The 13,177-nt window shown below is 40.2% G+C and overlaps 2 protein-coding genes across 6 annotated transcripts in view; one reads left to right on the forward strand and one right to left on the reverse strand.

Moving 5' to 3' along the window:
- On the forward strand, positions 1–10,702 carry arhgef16 (Rho guanine nucleotide exchange factor (GEF) 16). 2 transcript variants are annotated; one of them, XM_067528630.1, is made up of 16 exons: positions 1–89; positions 260–490; positions 1,233–1,859; positions 2,275–2,323; positions 2,742–2,899; positions 3,318–3,374; positions 4,510–4,670; positions 5,839–5,991; positions 6,083–6,212; positions 6,726–6,800; positions 6,913–7,005; positions 7,193–7,344; positions 8,039–8,227; positions 8,600–8,667; positions 9,410–9,511; positions 9,603–10,702. In XM_067528630.1, exons 3-16 carry the CDS (start codon positions 1,299–1,301, stop codon positions 9,740–9,742), a joined length of 2,088 nt encoding a protein of 695 aa, XP_067384731.1. In that variant the 5' UTR covers positions 1–89; positions 260–490; positions 1,233–1,298; the 3' UTR covers positions 9,743–10,702. The 2 variants fall into 2 exon arrangements, with proteins under 2 accessions (XP_067384731.1, XP_067384730.1); XM_067528629.1 differs by having other exon boundaries at positions 2–89; positions 1,251–1,859.
- ybx1 (Y box binding protein 1) overlaps positions 10,353–13,177 on the reverse strand; it is a 4,726-nt gene continuing 1,901 nt past the window's right edge. The window contains exons 2-8 of one of the 4 annotated variants that reach the window (XM_067528636.1): positions 13,107–13,170; positions 12,794–12,827; positions 12,622–12,711; positions 12,203–12,484; positions 11,667–11,752; positions 11,026–11,312; positions 10,353–10,713 (exon numbers count right to left, since the gene is read on the reverse strand). In XM_067528636.1, coding sequence (XP_067384737.1) covers positions 11,072–11,312; positions 11,667–11,752; positions 12,203–12,484; positions 12,622–12,711; positions 12,794–12,827; positions 13,107–13,170 — 797 coding nt within the window. In that variant the 3' untranslated portion in view covers positions 10,353–10,713; positions 11,026–11,071. Of the gene's footprint in view, positions 10,714–11,025; positions 11,313–11,654; positions 11,753–12,139; positions 12,485–12,621; positions 12,712–12,793; positions 12,828–13,106; positions 13,171–13,177 lie in introns of all 4 variants that reach the window. The other 3 variants (XM_067528635.1, XM_067528634.1, XM_067528633.1) reach the window with 3 other exon arrangements.

A 13,177-nucleotide genomic window follows, 5' to 3' on the forward strand; every position in this document is an offset into this window, starting at 1 on the left:
ACAGAAGTGAAAGAGCATGAGCAATTCAGCGGAAAATCTAATAAAGTAAAACATTGTATCTTGTCTTGTGTATTTGTAAAGCATCATAGGTACGTATCCAGGTCAAACTCAAACACTACAAGATTTTTTTTAAGTATGTTTTGAAAAATTGTCGCGTTGTATGTGGACTGGATTGATCGGATACAGAAACAGCTGTTGAATACAAACATCATGCTGCTTTTTAATGAGAATCACTGCATTTAACGTGTATCTTTTCCAGGATTGATTGACGCACACCTGTAGTGACGTAGGCAGCGCAGCTTAATGGGCGCTGGAAAACAGAGGAGGAAGTGAGTGAGTAACAAGAAATGTGTGACAGAGAGGAGAAGAGGACTCCAGCTGCTGCTAAAGCTGCACTTTTAAACCCACCGGACAGCAGCTCCCCGAGAACCGCCGGACTGACCTGTGATATCTATTAACAAGAGAACTTTGGTACAGTCACGTCACACAGGTAAGACAGCGGTGAAACTTCCCACATGCAATCCTTTCTGAGCTGCGCGTCACGTCGCTGTTATGAACTATGGGAATGTGAGGCAGACATTTTTTCCCACTCTAATCCGTCTTTCAGGGATCGAAGTGATTGGAAATTCCGGCGACAAAAGAGGAAAAGAAACCACTTTGTTTTGCATATAATACACATAATACATTTTAACTATCTAAAAGCTAATTTGTAAATGTCTGTCATGAATGCTGTTTTCATACTGCCATAATAATAATAATATGATTATTACAGAACTTCATACTTGTCTGTACTTGACTGCTCTGCATGGCACAGGTTAGAGCACTTATCAGAAATATATAGTAATATTTTGTTTTCATGTAGCCTGGTTTCTGTGGTGCACAGATGTGTGCTGTAGATCAGTTTTTTTTGTAGCAGATTTGTTTTTGTGTGGGCAAGTGCAGTGTATGAGCGAGTGGTGAGTCACGGGTTGAGTCCCTTGATATTAGTTTGAGGACAGGCACAAATAGCCGCTCTGTCTAACTGACCGTATGTGAGTGAGGATCTGGATCACAGTTCAACGTGAGATCGGGAAGCCCCACTCTAGGTCCATGGTGATGTCTGAGTGTCCTCTATAAAACAAATTCTCATGTTAGAGCTGCTTATTTTACCTTGTCTCCATATAAGGTGCTAGTTTGTACATGTTCCCTGTAGTTTGAATTGTTTTCTACTGGGAAAGGCTGTAATTTGTCAGACTCCTCCAATGTTGTAGGCCCTGAAGCATTCATTGGACAAGGCAAGAGTCACAGAGGAGGACACCATGTCCCAAAGCCAGTCAAACAGCTGCATTGGTGACCAAGTCCCTTTAATTGTGGAGAACCGGTTCTCCACAGAACTACACATATCTGAGCCGGATGATGATTGCTGCCAGTTGCAAAACTCACCCACTCGCCAGTCTGATACATCAACATCCCAGAATGATGTTGTAGACAGGCTTGTGGTAACTCAGAAGGTGGTCTTGAGCACCCAGAGTGCTGCAGCTCTGAAGGTTGGCACCCACCAGCTCATCCCCAAGAGTCTAGCCACAACCAGCCGTCCTAAAAACCGCCACCACACCACTGTGGTGACATTTCCTGTGGGACTTGAGAATTTGAGAAGTGGAACCCGGAGCCTTCAGTCAAAAGATCTATCGTGGGAGGATTATGACAGTGATGGAGATGGCTTTGCTTTGAGGAGGAACCGCAGGAACCAGTCATACAAAGCAGCTGTGACCAGCTTGGATATAGATGCTGTGGTGGAACCATTGACCGCAGCTACACTGAAACCTGTCAGAGAGTCCACAATAGCCAGTACTGTTCCAGCTCGCAGTCCTGGACGCAAGGTATATTTGCTCATTAAAATACTAAGAAACAAAAACTGTTGTTTTATTATATTAACATAGGTGTATTAACAGTAGTCATAAGGTAATTTTAAATAAACCTTGGACACTGTTGATTTTGTTGCCACTTTTATTTTTCTGGCCTCATTCGTTTAAGCCAGTATAGTCAATATCATTGATTTCTGCTGACGTTATAATACTGATAGCATGTTTAAAAACAGTACCAGACCAGTTTTAGTAAAGGCTTAGTGTTTTTACCAAACTATAATAAAAAATCGCAGCTTTTAAGGTTTGAAAACTGAGAGACAGTGCTGATGAGACAGCAAGATGCCATGCCAAAAAGAGATGATAATAATATGTATGATGCACAAGTGTTCCACAGTGACAAACTCGAGTTGCACTGCTGTCTTCTCTTTAGCGAACACTTGGAAGAAAGAGGAACCAGCACCGTGGATCCTTCAAAGATGGTATGTTCACTCTGTGTCACTCTGGAAATAACAATGAGTTTTGACTTTTTTTGGGGATGTACAAAAAAAGATATGTATTTCAAACGTGTCGGCTATAATCTCCATATCCGAGCTTTGCTAAATTTTGCTGAAGAATTGTTTATCCTCTTGTAGAGCTGATATCGCAGTCTAAACACTATCTACATTTAAAATTAAATTATTGTTGAAATTTGTTTGTACATGAAGAATGTTTTGATGCATTCTCTCAACTTTATTATGCAAGAGGAGACATTAAAGAAAAACATTCTTCCTTATTTTCCCCTGCATATTTAACTGTGGTCATGAAATTCGTAATGCAATACGTCATGTGTATTGAAATAGCACAACCATCACACATTAAGACATAAAGTAAAGTAACGCATGTTTGTTGACACCTTAGCCACACCGTGCCTATACCAGGAGATCCGTGAGCGAGGGCTGCACTCCACCAACCAGGAGCTGGAGGACTTTGTGCTGGTGGAGCATCCTGTGGAAGACCAGGGCATTGTGGTGAAGAACTACCGACCAGCACAGCTCACCTGGAGCCAGCTACCACAGGTAAACCTCTACCTGTACTGGCATGCAAATTAAAAGTAATGGTTAAACAAGAATACATGTGTATGAATTAACATCAGTGATTACGTTCTTTAAGAAAGATCACTGGTAGCAAGTTTGTCTTATGACAAAAATTGTTTCTTCATACTGTTTCATTTCAGTAGATTGTTAAGTTTCATTCCAAAGGTTGCAGTATAAAAGCTTATAGTCTTGCTGATCTCAGTGCTGCATAAATTCCCACTCTCTATAACCTCTGTGTGGAAATGCTGAATAAGATTCCTTAAAACCTGAGAACGTCCACTGAGCATATCTGACAAGTTAGAGACAATAACGTTTCTTTCTTCTTTTTATGCATGTATTTGCAATACAAGCTTGAAATACACAGCAGAGAAAGAGCTTAACATTGCTGTGTGTTTTCCAGGTGAAAGAGGTGGGTATCCTGGAATCGATCTCACCTCAAGAGAGAAAAAGACAAGAGGTAAATATTTGTGTCTTCAGGTGTGTGTGTGTGTGTGTTTGTTTGTGAATCACATGTATTTCTGACAGTGCCTATACAAATGTCCTGGAAAGGATTGTCATTTAATATTTTACCGGAGACAGCTCTTCCACAGCTTGCATTAAAAAATTTGAACAAAAACACAAAAGCTGTTTTCTACACTTTTTATTTTGCATCAGTGTCCACCATCTCACCAAAAGAAAAACTATGTAACCTGACAGGATACTTTGACCTGACAGCAAGTCAAAGGGTTTCGAGGAAATGAAGGAACAGAAACAGGAGTAGGTAAAGCAGGTCAAGAGAATACATCACAGACTGATACCATATTCATACAATATTAAGGGGACTTTTGCCATTTGTAATGTGTCCTCACACATAGTTTGACAGCAAATGTTGTGTCAACACCAAAGGTCCACCCTGTGTACAGTGCAGTCCCCGAATAAAACCACACCCTGCGAGTGTAATCACACTCAGGCCATTTCCTGACCATGTGCTTGTCTTTTGCACCTTTAGTCACCTCATGAGTCTAGTCTAGTCTAGTGCACAAACACTTAGCTCCATATTTGAAGCTGCCCATAGATGCCTTAGTGCTAATCTGTTGGAAAGGAAAATATTTGCCTGAAGTGTAAGGATCACTGGTGATAAGTGACACCTATAGGCATGATGTATTTACTATCGGGAAGATTGGAATAGCAAAAAGCTTGCCCCATCAATTCTAAGGTTTTTGTCTGGAACTATATGTTGGTCTAAGTTTTCAAGTAGTAGTGTTTTTGATTTAGCACGGCTGAGGCTCTTTGATCTTTTTTCAGCCACTTCACCCTTACAGAAAATAGAGCGTGCAAGGTGTGCCATCACTATTACACCACTAAACATGAGCCTCTTCTGATGTCTTTTCTTACTGGATGTGTTTTATTTTGTGATGTGTCTCTTCTTCCTCTTTTTCTTTGTCCCATAAACATAAATCTTATAGTGAAAAGCAAAAAGTAGGCATGTTGTTCAGTGTTCTTAAAACTAATTCTGGAAAGTCACTAAATGACACAGAAGAGGAAAAATGTTGGAAATGTGAATGGTTCTTCTGCATGTACACTTATTGGGGTATGTATGTTTATTTGACCAGGCCATTTTTGAAATCATCACATCAGAGCATTCGTACCTGCACAGCTTGGGCATCCTGGTCCGTCACTTCAAAAACAGTGAAGAACTAAGGAAAACAATGACAGCCACAGAGCACCATCACCTCTTCTCCAACATCTCTGTCATCCACCAAATCAGCCAACGGTGGGCACAACATTCTCCTTACTTGTGTGTTTGTGTGTGGGAGGGAAATGGTACATTAGTAGGAGTAGGTGAGGTTCACCCTCCCATTAAAAGGATCTAATGGAAGTATGTGTTTGTGAAACCGTGCAATAGGCCGTTGGAGTATCGACTTTTCTTTTTAGATTTATTTAATGGAGTTGCAAATTGTGTCTTGTATTGTGATGTAGCAACATCGTTGTCCTGCTGTGACATTGTACCATATGGATTGAGTTTAGGTTTCAGACTGAGTATTTGCCCTTAGCATGTTGTTACTATCCTGTAGGCTCCTTTGACATGTTAAAACATGCAAGGCAAACTGGTTCTGCTGCCTACTTGCTCTTATCATTCACTGGCTTTAAAATGAGAATGAAAGGAGCCTGTGCTTTTCTGAGGATTGCTGGCCACTTTGAATGAAAATAGATTCAGTTTTCATGGCAAGAGAAGAGGGTGCTTCTATCTTTGATCAAGAAAAACAGGATCTGTGAAACTAATCCAGATCGTGTTGTAAACCCTCTCTCACTGACAGTATCAGTGTGTGAATGTGCATAGTTTCTTCCTGGGTTGGGCTGTTGTTTTGGTGTCATTTTACTTTTATTTTTTGTTAAAACAGCAATTTGCAAGGCTGGGTCTGAAAGTCCTTTATCATGTGGATAATGCTAACAATGGAATGCCTTCAAAGTCAAATAGATTTTTTTTGTTTTTATTTTAACAGAAGAATTATTAGACTGTGTGCTTTCAGGATTGTTCAGAAGTTTTTTCCACTGCATTAAACAGAGAAGAATGCCTTTTGTTTCCAAAATGATAGGCTCAATGTCGTCCAGTGAAACATCTTCAAACAATGCTTAACATTACAACTACAATTATGTACGTATTGAAGTAGGGACGCGCTGATCAGACTCAAGACATCAAATGTGTTTTATGTGCAATTAGACTTTGTTTAATGACTCAAAATGTTAATACCATAATGCAAACTGCTTTATCTGTACTTGGGTGGATGGATTGATTGATTGATTAAAAAAATCTACTACTGCAGTTATCACATGTAGGTCTGCTTGAATACTATCCTGTGTATCCTGCTCAGGTAATAAATGTGTAGGAGGAAAAACACGGTCCTTTCACCTCTGTTCTAACCACCCCCCTCCATTTTTAGCTTTTTTGAGGACCTTGAACGACGTCACTGTGACAATCCAGTGATCCGGGACATTAGCGATATTGTTCAGAACCATGCTACCCACCACTTTGAGCCTTACATTGTCTACTGCTCCAATGAGACCTTCCAGCAGAGGACACTGCAGAAGCTGCTGTGAGTAGCAGAAAAAACTGAAACATGCTATTGATTTTCTGCAGTAACAAGGCAGAATTAACTACATGTCTGATGTCTTTCTGTTTCTTAGGATCACTAACACTGCATTTAAAGAGACCCTAAAGAAAATTGAACAGAGCAGTGAATGTGGAGGTCTCCCCATGATCTCTTTCCTCATCCTTCCCATGCAGCGAGTCACCAGACTGCCACTTCTACTGGATGTTAGTTTAACAACTCTCAAACTCAAATATGTTAACTTTTTGAGTGTACTTGAAGAGAACAGATAGCAGCTGCAAATACACATTTTCAAAGGGATCGATTGCAAAAATTATTACAGATCTATGTGAATGTCAAATGCATATTTTGATTTCTGGCTTCATAACCAGAAGGTTGGGAGCTTTATCTGTCAGTCTGAAAATAGGGTTAATTTGTTGCATTCAACCATATTCTTCAAATGTTTCTGTCTTTACGGAAAGAAGGATTATTTATATTATTCTTTGTCATTTATGTGTTAAAATTTATTAGAACCCAGAGACTAATTTTGGCTGAAAGATTAATTATTTCACATTAACATTATCAATCACTTTTTACAATAATTGTATGAATCAAATCAAATTCCAGACTGTTATGTAGGAGAGTGGGGAAGGTTAGCTCATCAATAGAAAACCGTAAACTGTAACTTACATCACTGATATTTAGGACTTTAATAGTGTTTTCATTTTCTCTCCTCGCAGACAATCTGCCAGAAAACACCAGACAAGACAGCGGAGTACTTTGCTGCTGTTTGGGCATTGCACGCCATCAGCAAGGTAGAGACAGAGAACTGCTCAACTGCATGTTGAATCTCCAACTCTTTGGCCCCAGGAGTGAATTTATTAAGTTCCTTTTTCATTGTCATGATTGTGACTAATATCTCAACAGCTTGTCTCTAGCTGCAATGATGGAGCAAGGCGGATGGAGAAGACAGAGCAGATGTACACCATCCAGAAACAGATGGATTTCGGCAAAATAAAAGTAAAACATGACTATATGTTTCTGCATGTTCTACATGTTGAAGCAAGAATACAGTTAGTGCAGATTGGGTTTGATCTTTGTGTTAAATGTCGGCTTTCAGTGTGGATACAAGGAACAAGGAACATAATAAGGTTGGAAAGCTGGTCCACTTTACTAACCAGGAGTGATAAATATTATGTCCTCACAGCCATTTCCACTGATATCATCATCGCGGTGGCTGAAGAAGCGAGGTGAGCTGGCCATCAGCACCGAGGAGCTCAGCATCTGGAGGGCTTTCAGCAACAGGAGCTACTATCTGTTTCTGTTTAATGACGTGCTGATTGTCACCAGGAAGAAGAGGTCAGTTGGACTGAAAACCCCTGTTTGTTATGATTAATAATACCTAATAATAGGGTTTTTAGAAATCTTAAACAAATTCACAAAAATATTAGCAAATCTTTTCCTGCAGATCAGGGAAGGAAACAAGGAGCACAAGCAGGGAGGGATGTGTTTATCTTCTGGACACAATACATTGTAAATCTCTAATGTCCAAGCTTCTTTCAGAGACCAAATATCTTTTTAGAAAATAACAAACCTAGTTGAGAATCTGCTAAAAAGGGCGGTAGGAAATACAAACAAGAACCACAAGCATTTCACGGAGTCTTTGCTTGTTTTCCTGGTGACTCCTATGGACACTAAGTTCATCCAGCTGCTGGCTGGCAGGGAACATGAGAAACAGAGAGAAGAGCAGAGAAGTAGGGTCAGAGAAAGGAGAGTATAAATGTGTTGCGTGCATGCTTGAGATTCTTCAATCTTGCATTCAGTATGTCAGCTCAACAGACTGCAGCTTTCTGTTTTGAGTTAGGGAGAAACCAAACAATATTAGCTCAGAGGAAGGAGTTGCCCACAACACTGGAGTCATTTTGAGGATTGCAAGGTCAACCTTATGACCCACTCTTCAGGATATCTTGTAAATGCCACTCTACAATGTGCAAAAATGTCATTGAAAAAAAAAGTTAACTTGAAATATTAATAACACTCTTTGTGTATCCAGTGAGGAAAGCTTTGTTGTGATGGACTATGCTACTCTGGAGAATGTGGAGGTGGAGGTCCTTGAGGATGCAGAGGGAGGGACATCTCCATCTGCGAAAAACAGCTCTAGCCACCATCTTTCCTTCAGACTGTTGATGAGCAAGAACAGCGAGGGTAGATCAGAGCAAATGTCCCTGGTGGCTGAGTCCAGGTACTGATACTCAGCTTCCATCAGCCATCCACCCATATTGGATGAATTTAGCTATTGTCACTTATGTGGGTATTCACATATGAAAATCACATATGAACTTGAAGTATTTTAAGTCTTATCTTTAGAAAGGGGTATTTGTGACATTCACAAAATTAAGGCTTGTCACAAATTGGGTTGTACATAAATGCAAATACACATCGTGTTTGAATACTGATTTTGGTTTTAATGGGATGTTGGTCGCCTTGGTCCTGTTATGTATTCAAAATCACTTCTTTACCTAGTAACCATAGCCGTTTCTTGTGTATGGCGCCCTCTAGTGACCGAAGTCTTATTGCCAAACTGAACTTTGCTTTATTTCACTCTCTTGCAAAGGGTGGACAGAGCACGTTGGATAGTTGCTCTCTCAGAGCAAAAGCAGGCGGGTGTCACTTGTACAGATGGTAAGTCAGCAAGCTTTGTTTACTAAGGGAGTAAACTCAGTTTGCCATGAGTTTTCAGTGCGTATGTGTCAAAGTGACAACTAATGATGCCTCTGTTATATTTAACCTTTCATGCGTGAATTATCACAATGTGCTGCACGTTTGCATTCATTTACCATATTATGAGACTCCAGCTATTTCAAATTACAATTATATATATACTTTTTTCCAGACCCCTTTCCATATACACTCCTTGACCATTTTACCTCTGACATTTATACCACCTGAATGTGATTTATTGTTCAGTTTAGGGTTAGGTTTGCATTACATCCCCTTTGGAAATTGCATGTAAGGGGATGTAATTTATATTATAGTAAAATAAATAAAAATGCAAAATGGTTGATATGATTGATAAAAAAAGATCTTTTACTCTGTCACTTGATTCAAACGTGTATAAATATGACTGTCCCTGCATATATATGACTATGTGGGCATATATGATCAGCATTAATCCTGGTTATACACTTCTAACAGAGTATGATGTGGGTGGGTATTTTAAACGAAAGTATCACAGGCAGCACGCACAGTGGCTGTTCACGTAAAAGAGCAAATATTGTTATCAAAGGGTGTGCCCTTACCTCAGAAAATGACACACTCCAGGAAGTGAGTTACCCCTTGAAAAGAACTTGAAATGGAATGTACGTCAATATTTTTTTTTTTAAGTAAAAACTTTAAAGTGCTGATGAACTGAATAATGTTTCAGGTCTGCCACAATATGAGGCCACCAAGGCCTACATGCCAAAAGAGCCAGATGAGCTGGGGCTACAGCAGGCTGAGCTTGTCATCGTCCTACAGAAAGAGGAAGGTGAGTCCTTATTTGCTACTTTTAATAAAGATGATTTCAGTCCCTTGTGCTCAGCTTGCTTAAGGAGACTAAAACGGTCTGTTCTTTCTAGCCTGGTGCTATGGGGAGAGGATGCGGGATGGAGAGAGGGGCTGGTTTCCTGCTAGCTGTGCCACAGAAATCACCAACCCCACTGCAATGGAAAACAACTGGCAACGCATGAAACGCCTCCGTAAAGAGACCAATGTTTAAGTGTTTCTCAATAATACGTACAAGGGAAGGAAGCCAACAAACACCTTTGACAGTTTTGATGCTAATTATGTGAAGTTGTTAAGTGTTAAATGTTGAATTACACTAGTAGCTGTTCGTTCACTTAGGTCCATATAGCCACCCATCTTAAAACATGGACAAACACTGTAGTAAAGCTACTGTATAAGAATTTAAAGTTTTACTCTGTTATAGCCAATAAAGCATTAATATTGGCCTACAATTGATTTTATTTAACTTGTACAGCTCCACTGTCTTTGTCAGTGTGAATCTAAAGTTTTACTTGTACTAAATGAACCTTAAATGCAAGTGCAGATCTTATTTTTTAAATCAAGGCACTACAAAATGTATTGTGTACATAATGTCTTCAAGGTATTTTCACCTAACCTCAAGAAGAGGCATTTGTTGTTTCTTAAACTTGGTGAAAAGGGCACTTAATTTGATATGTGCCACTAATTAACTTCAGGCAGTAAGTTTTAATTAGTCCAAGTAAGTAGTCCAAACCTGATTATACTTTAACTGAAAAACACTCAGTGGTTTGTATTACAGTTTGCCTTTATACTTCAAAAAAATAAAAAGATGCAACCAGAGAACATTTGTGGTTTTTGGAATTTTATTTGAGCTTGCATTTTGTTAAAATGTTTGAATACATAAAAAGTTATTTAAAAATGTCAAACTGACCAGATATCAAATTCGATTTTTTCTTTAAAAACCATTTGGTGTAAAAACTTAGGACAGATTTAGAAAAACATTTGCTGTTTCCCCAAAACCTCTGTAGCTGTCACATAAAAATAATGGAAAAAAAAAAAAAAAAAAAAAAAAAAAACAGGTCTGCATAGATTCTGCAGGCAATCGGTGGTAATCTGGTCAAATGCATGGTGCAAGCTTGGGACGATCGTCAAGTCAAATCTTTATTGCTCAGATCTTGTTTGATGTTTCTTGTTGTTGACAAAAAACTAAAAAAAGAAAATTTTACAAATTAGTTCACTGTTCATCTTTTTTTATTCATTGAGGTTTATTCATACAGCATGCTGCAAAATGTGTCGGATTATCAAACAGCAGACAAAGAATGCTAAGCACAAAGCTGCTGCTCATTTGGAAGCGAGACAATAGTTGGGCTCTATGATGTCCGACAGTTTGCTTTAGCACATCCAATGCATTACCTCATGCTTTAGATCATCTACCAAGCAAATAACAAGTTAGAGAGCCTGACTAATAAAACTAAATTATCTAAGAAACTATTAAACTTCTTTATGCTACAGACTCACCCGGACGATGGTAAAAGATGGTAGGTGCCGGTGGGCAGGTCGTTTCCTACTCAGCCCCACCCTGCTGGGCCTCGGGAGCGGACGTTTTCTCTGCAGATGGGTCACCTCCTGTCTTGGCCTCCTTAGTTTCCTGGCCGGGTTTGCCACCAGTCTGTTGGCGTCTGCGGCGGTAGTTGTAGTTACGGCGATAGCGCCGCTGGCGGGGCTGTTGGTTTTGACCACCTTCGCCACCCTGATTCTCCTTGTCCTCCTCACCGTCCCGCACCGGTCTGGGACGAGGTGGACCCCTAGAATAAAACAAGCAAAAAAGCAACAGGTTGTAAGCAAACAAGGATGCACATATTGAATACCAAATGGATATATCATGCATAGAACACATCATTCATTGAAATATAATGAAACTTAAGAGTAACGAAAAAGAGATCCCAATTTGGATGCACAGCTGCACTTTGAGGTTGGGCTGCAATAAAAGGAAAGCTTCCCTGGCCAATACAGGGGTATTTATTAGTAATACAAGGTTAATTTTAGAAACCAAATTTTGGTTGGTGGCTCAAGTCTAGCTTTCAGCCAGCTCAAGGTTTTATTCTCCTATTGTTGCAGCCCTGCATCAATGAAGCCAACATGCAAACCTTGGTCTGAACCTTGGTCGGAAGCCTCTGTAGTAGTTCTGCCTCACTGGTTTGTTGCCCTGGTCTGGACCTCCCTGGCTCTCGTCACCCTCACCCCCCTGAAAGCAAACAGACAAAAAAAAACAAAAAAAACAACTGACACAGAGCTTTTCCCGCCCAAGTATAAATACAAACAACAGTAAATCTTAGAAAAAATTGGCATGGAGTGTACAAGACTTGTTGTAAAACGACTGGCCAGGTTGTCAATTAATTTTGAGAATGATAAAAGTTCAACAGGACGCACTGAAATTAGGGGCCTATTTCTTTCATTCTGCAAGATAATGGCAAGACCCCCGATACACCAAGAATAATAGTTCACAACCACGTGAGTTTCACAAAGGAGAGTTGTTTGAAGTTGAGTATAACATCAACATAGCAAGGGTCCCAAAATTTGTTACGGGACAGCTGGGTGCCTGCTTCACGATAGAAGCCCTGTGACGGCGTACCTCAGTCATCTCTCCGCGTGGTGCGTTGGTGTACGGGGGCCGGCGGCCGTAGCGTCTACGTACAAAGTATGGCGGGTAGCGCCGTCTGCCAGAGTAAGCTGGTCTGCGCTGCTGTTGTTGCGAATCTCCCTCAGCGCAGCTCTCTCCCCCCTCTCTGCTGCTTTTGTCACGACCTCCGCTGCCTTGCTCGCCCTCTCCATCACTCTGGTAGTTTTCTGGATATTCTCCACCACGGGGAGGGCCCCTCCTTCGGGGGTAGCGCCTGTAGCGATTCCTGTCAGCTGCGTACTTGCTGCCCTGGACTGCGACACCTCCTGGGCCGGTGACATTTGCTGCCTCTGCTCCCTGTGCAAAGTTGGATATTAAGACATGTAATTATCAGTTATATATAGTTTACAAGACTAGATAGGATCTAGTTTTTAGGAACTAGAAATGAAAATTATTAACTTCATTACAAAACTAAATTGCTAATCAAACCTCACCTTTTCTCCCTCAACTACATCAAACTCTACAGTTTCTCCATCTCCAACACTGCGAAGGTATTTCCTCGGGTTGTTCTTTTTGATAGCTGTCTGAAACCATGAATAGTCCAGAGGTGAGATTTCATATTGATTAAAAGAAAAAACAAAACAGAAGACGCTATCTACAACTTACCTGATGTACAAAAACATCTTCTTTTGTATCATTCCTAAAGCAAAAACAAAAAGTTAGATTTACTTAGCTACAGAATGAACCAGTGTATCTGCAGACAGACTGCACCTAAAGCAGCAAGAGTAAGGATTAATTTAGCTCTGCATATAATGGTATGGAGATCAGACAAATCGTCTTGTCAGCTCTGTAAGCAAATAAGAGTCATAATAGGATTGGGAATGTCCTTTCAGACACAGACACACACATATATATATCCACCCATACCTAACATTAGTGTCTTTCTTTAAGAAAGGGGGAGGGGGTTGAATCTACTTACCTATTGATGAAACCATATCCATTCCTGACGTTAAACCATTTGACTGTACCCAAGACTTTTGTTGCTGCAAT

The sequence above is a fragment of the Channa argus genome, chromosome 13, assembly GCF_033026475.1.
Source record: "Channa argus isolate prfri chromosome 13, Channa argus male v1.0, whole genome shotgun sequence".
Taxonomy (NCBI): domain Eukaryota; kingdom Metazoa; phylum Chordata; class Actinopteri; order Anabantiformes; family Channidae; genus Channa; species Channa argus.

What these genes read in the sequence shown, in the direction of transcription:
- arhgef16 (XM_067528630.1), top strand. Translation starts at nt 1,299, where the DNA reads ATGTCCCAAAGCCAGTCAAACAGCTGCATTGGTGACCAAGTCCCTTTA. An exon ending in GACTGCCACTTCTACTGGAT is followed by an intron (nt 6,213 to 6,725) that starts GTTAGTTTAACA and finishes CTCTCCTCGCAG; the next exon opens with ACAATCTGCCAGAAAACACC. An exon ending in CATTGCACGCCATCAGCAAG is followed by an intron (nt 6,801 to 6,912) that starts GTAGAGACAGAG and finishes ATATCTCAACAG; the next exon opens with CTTGTCTCTAGCTGCAATGA.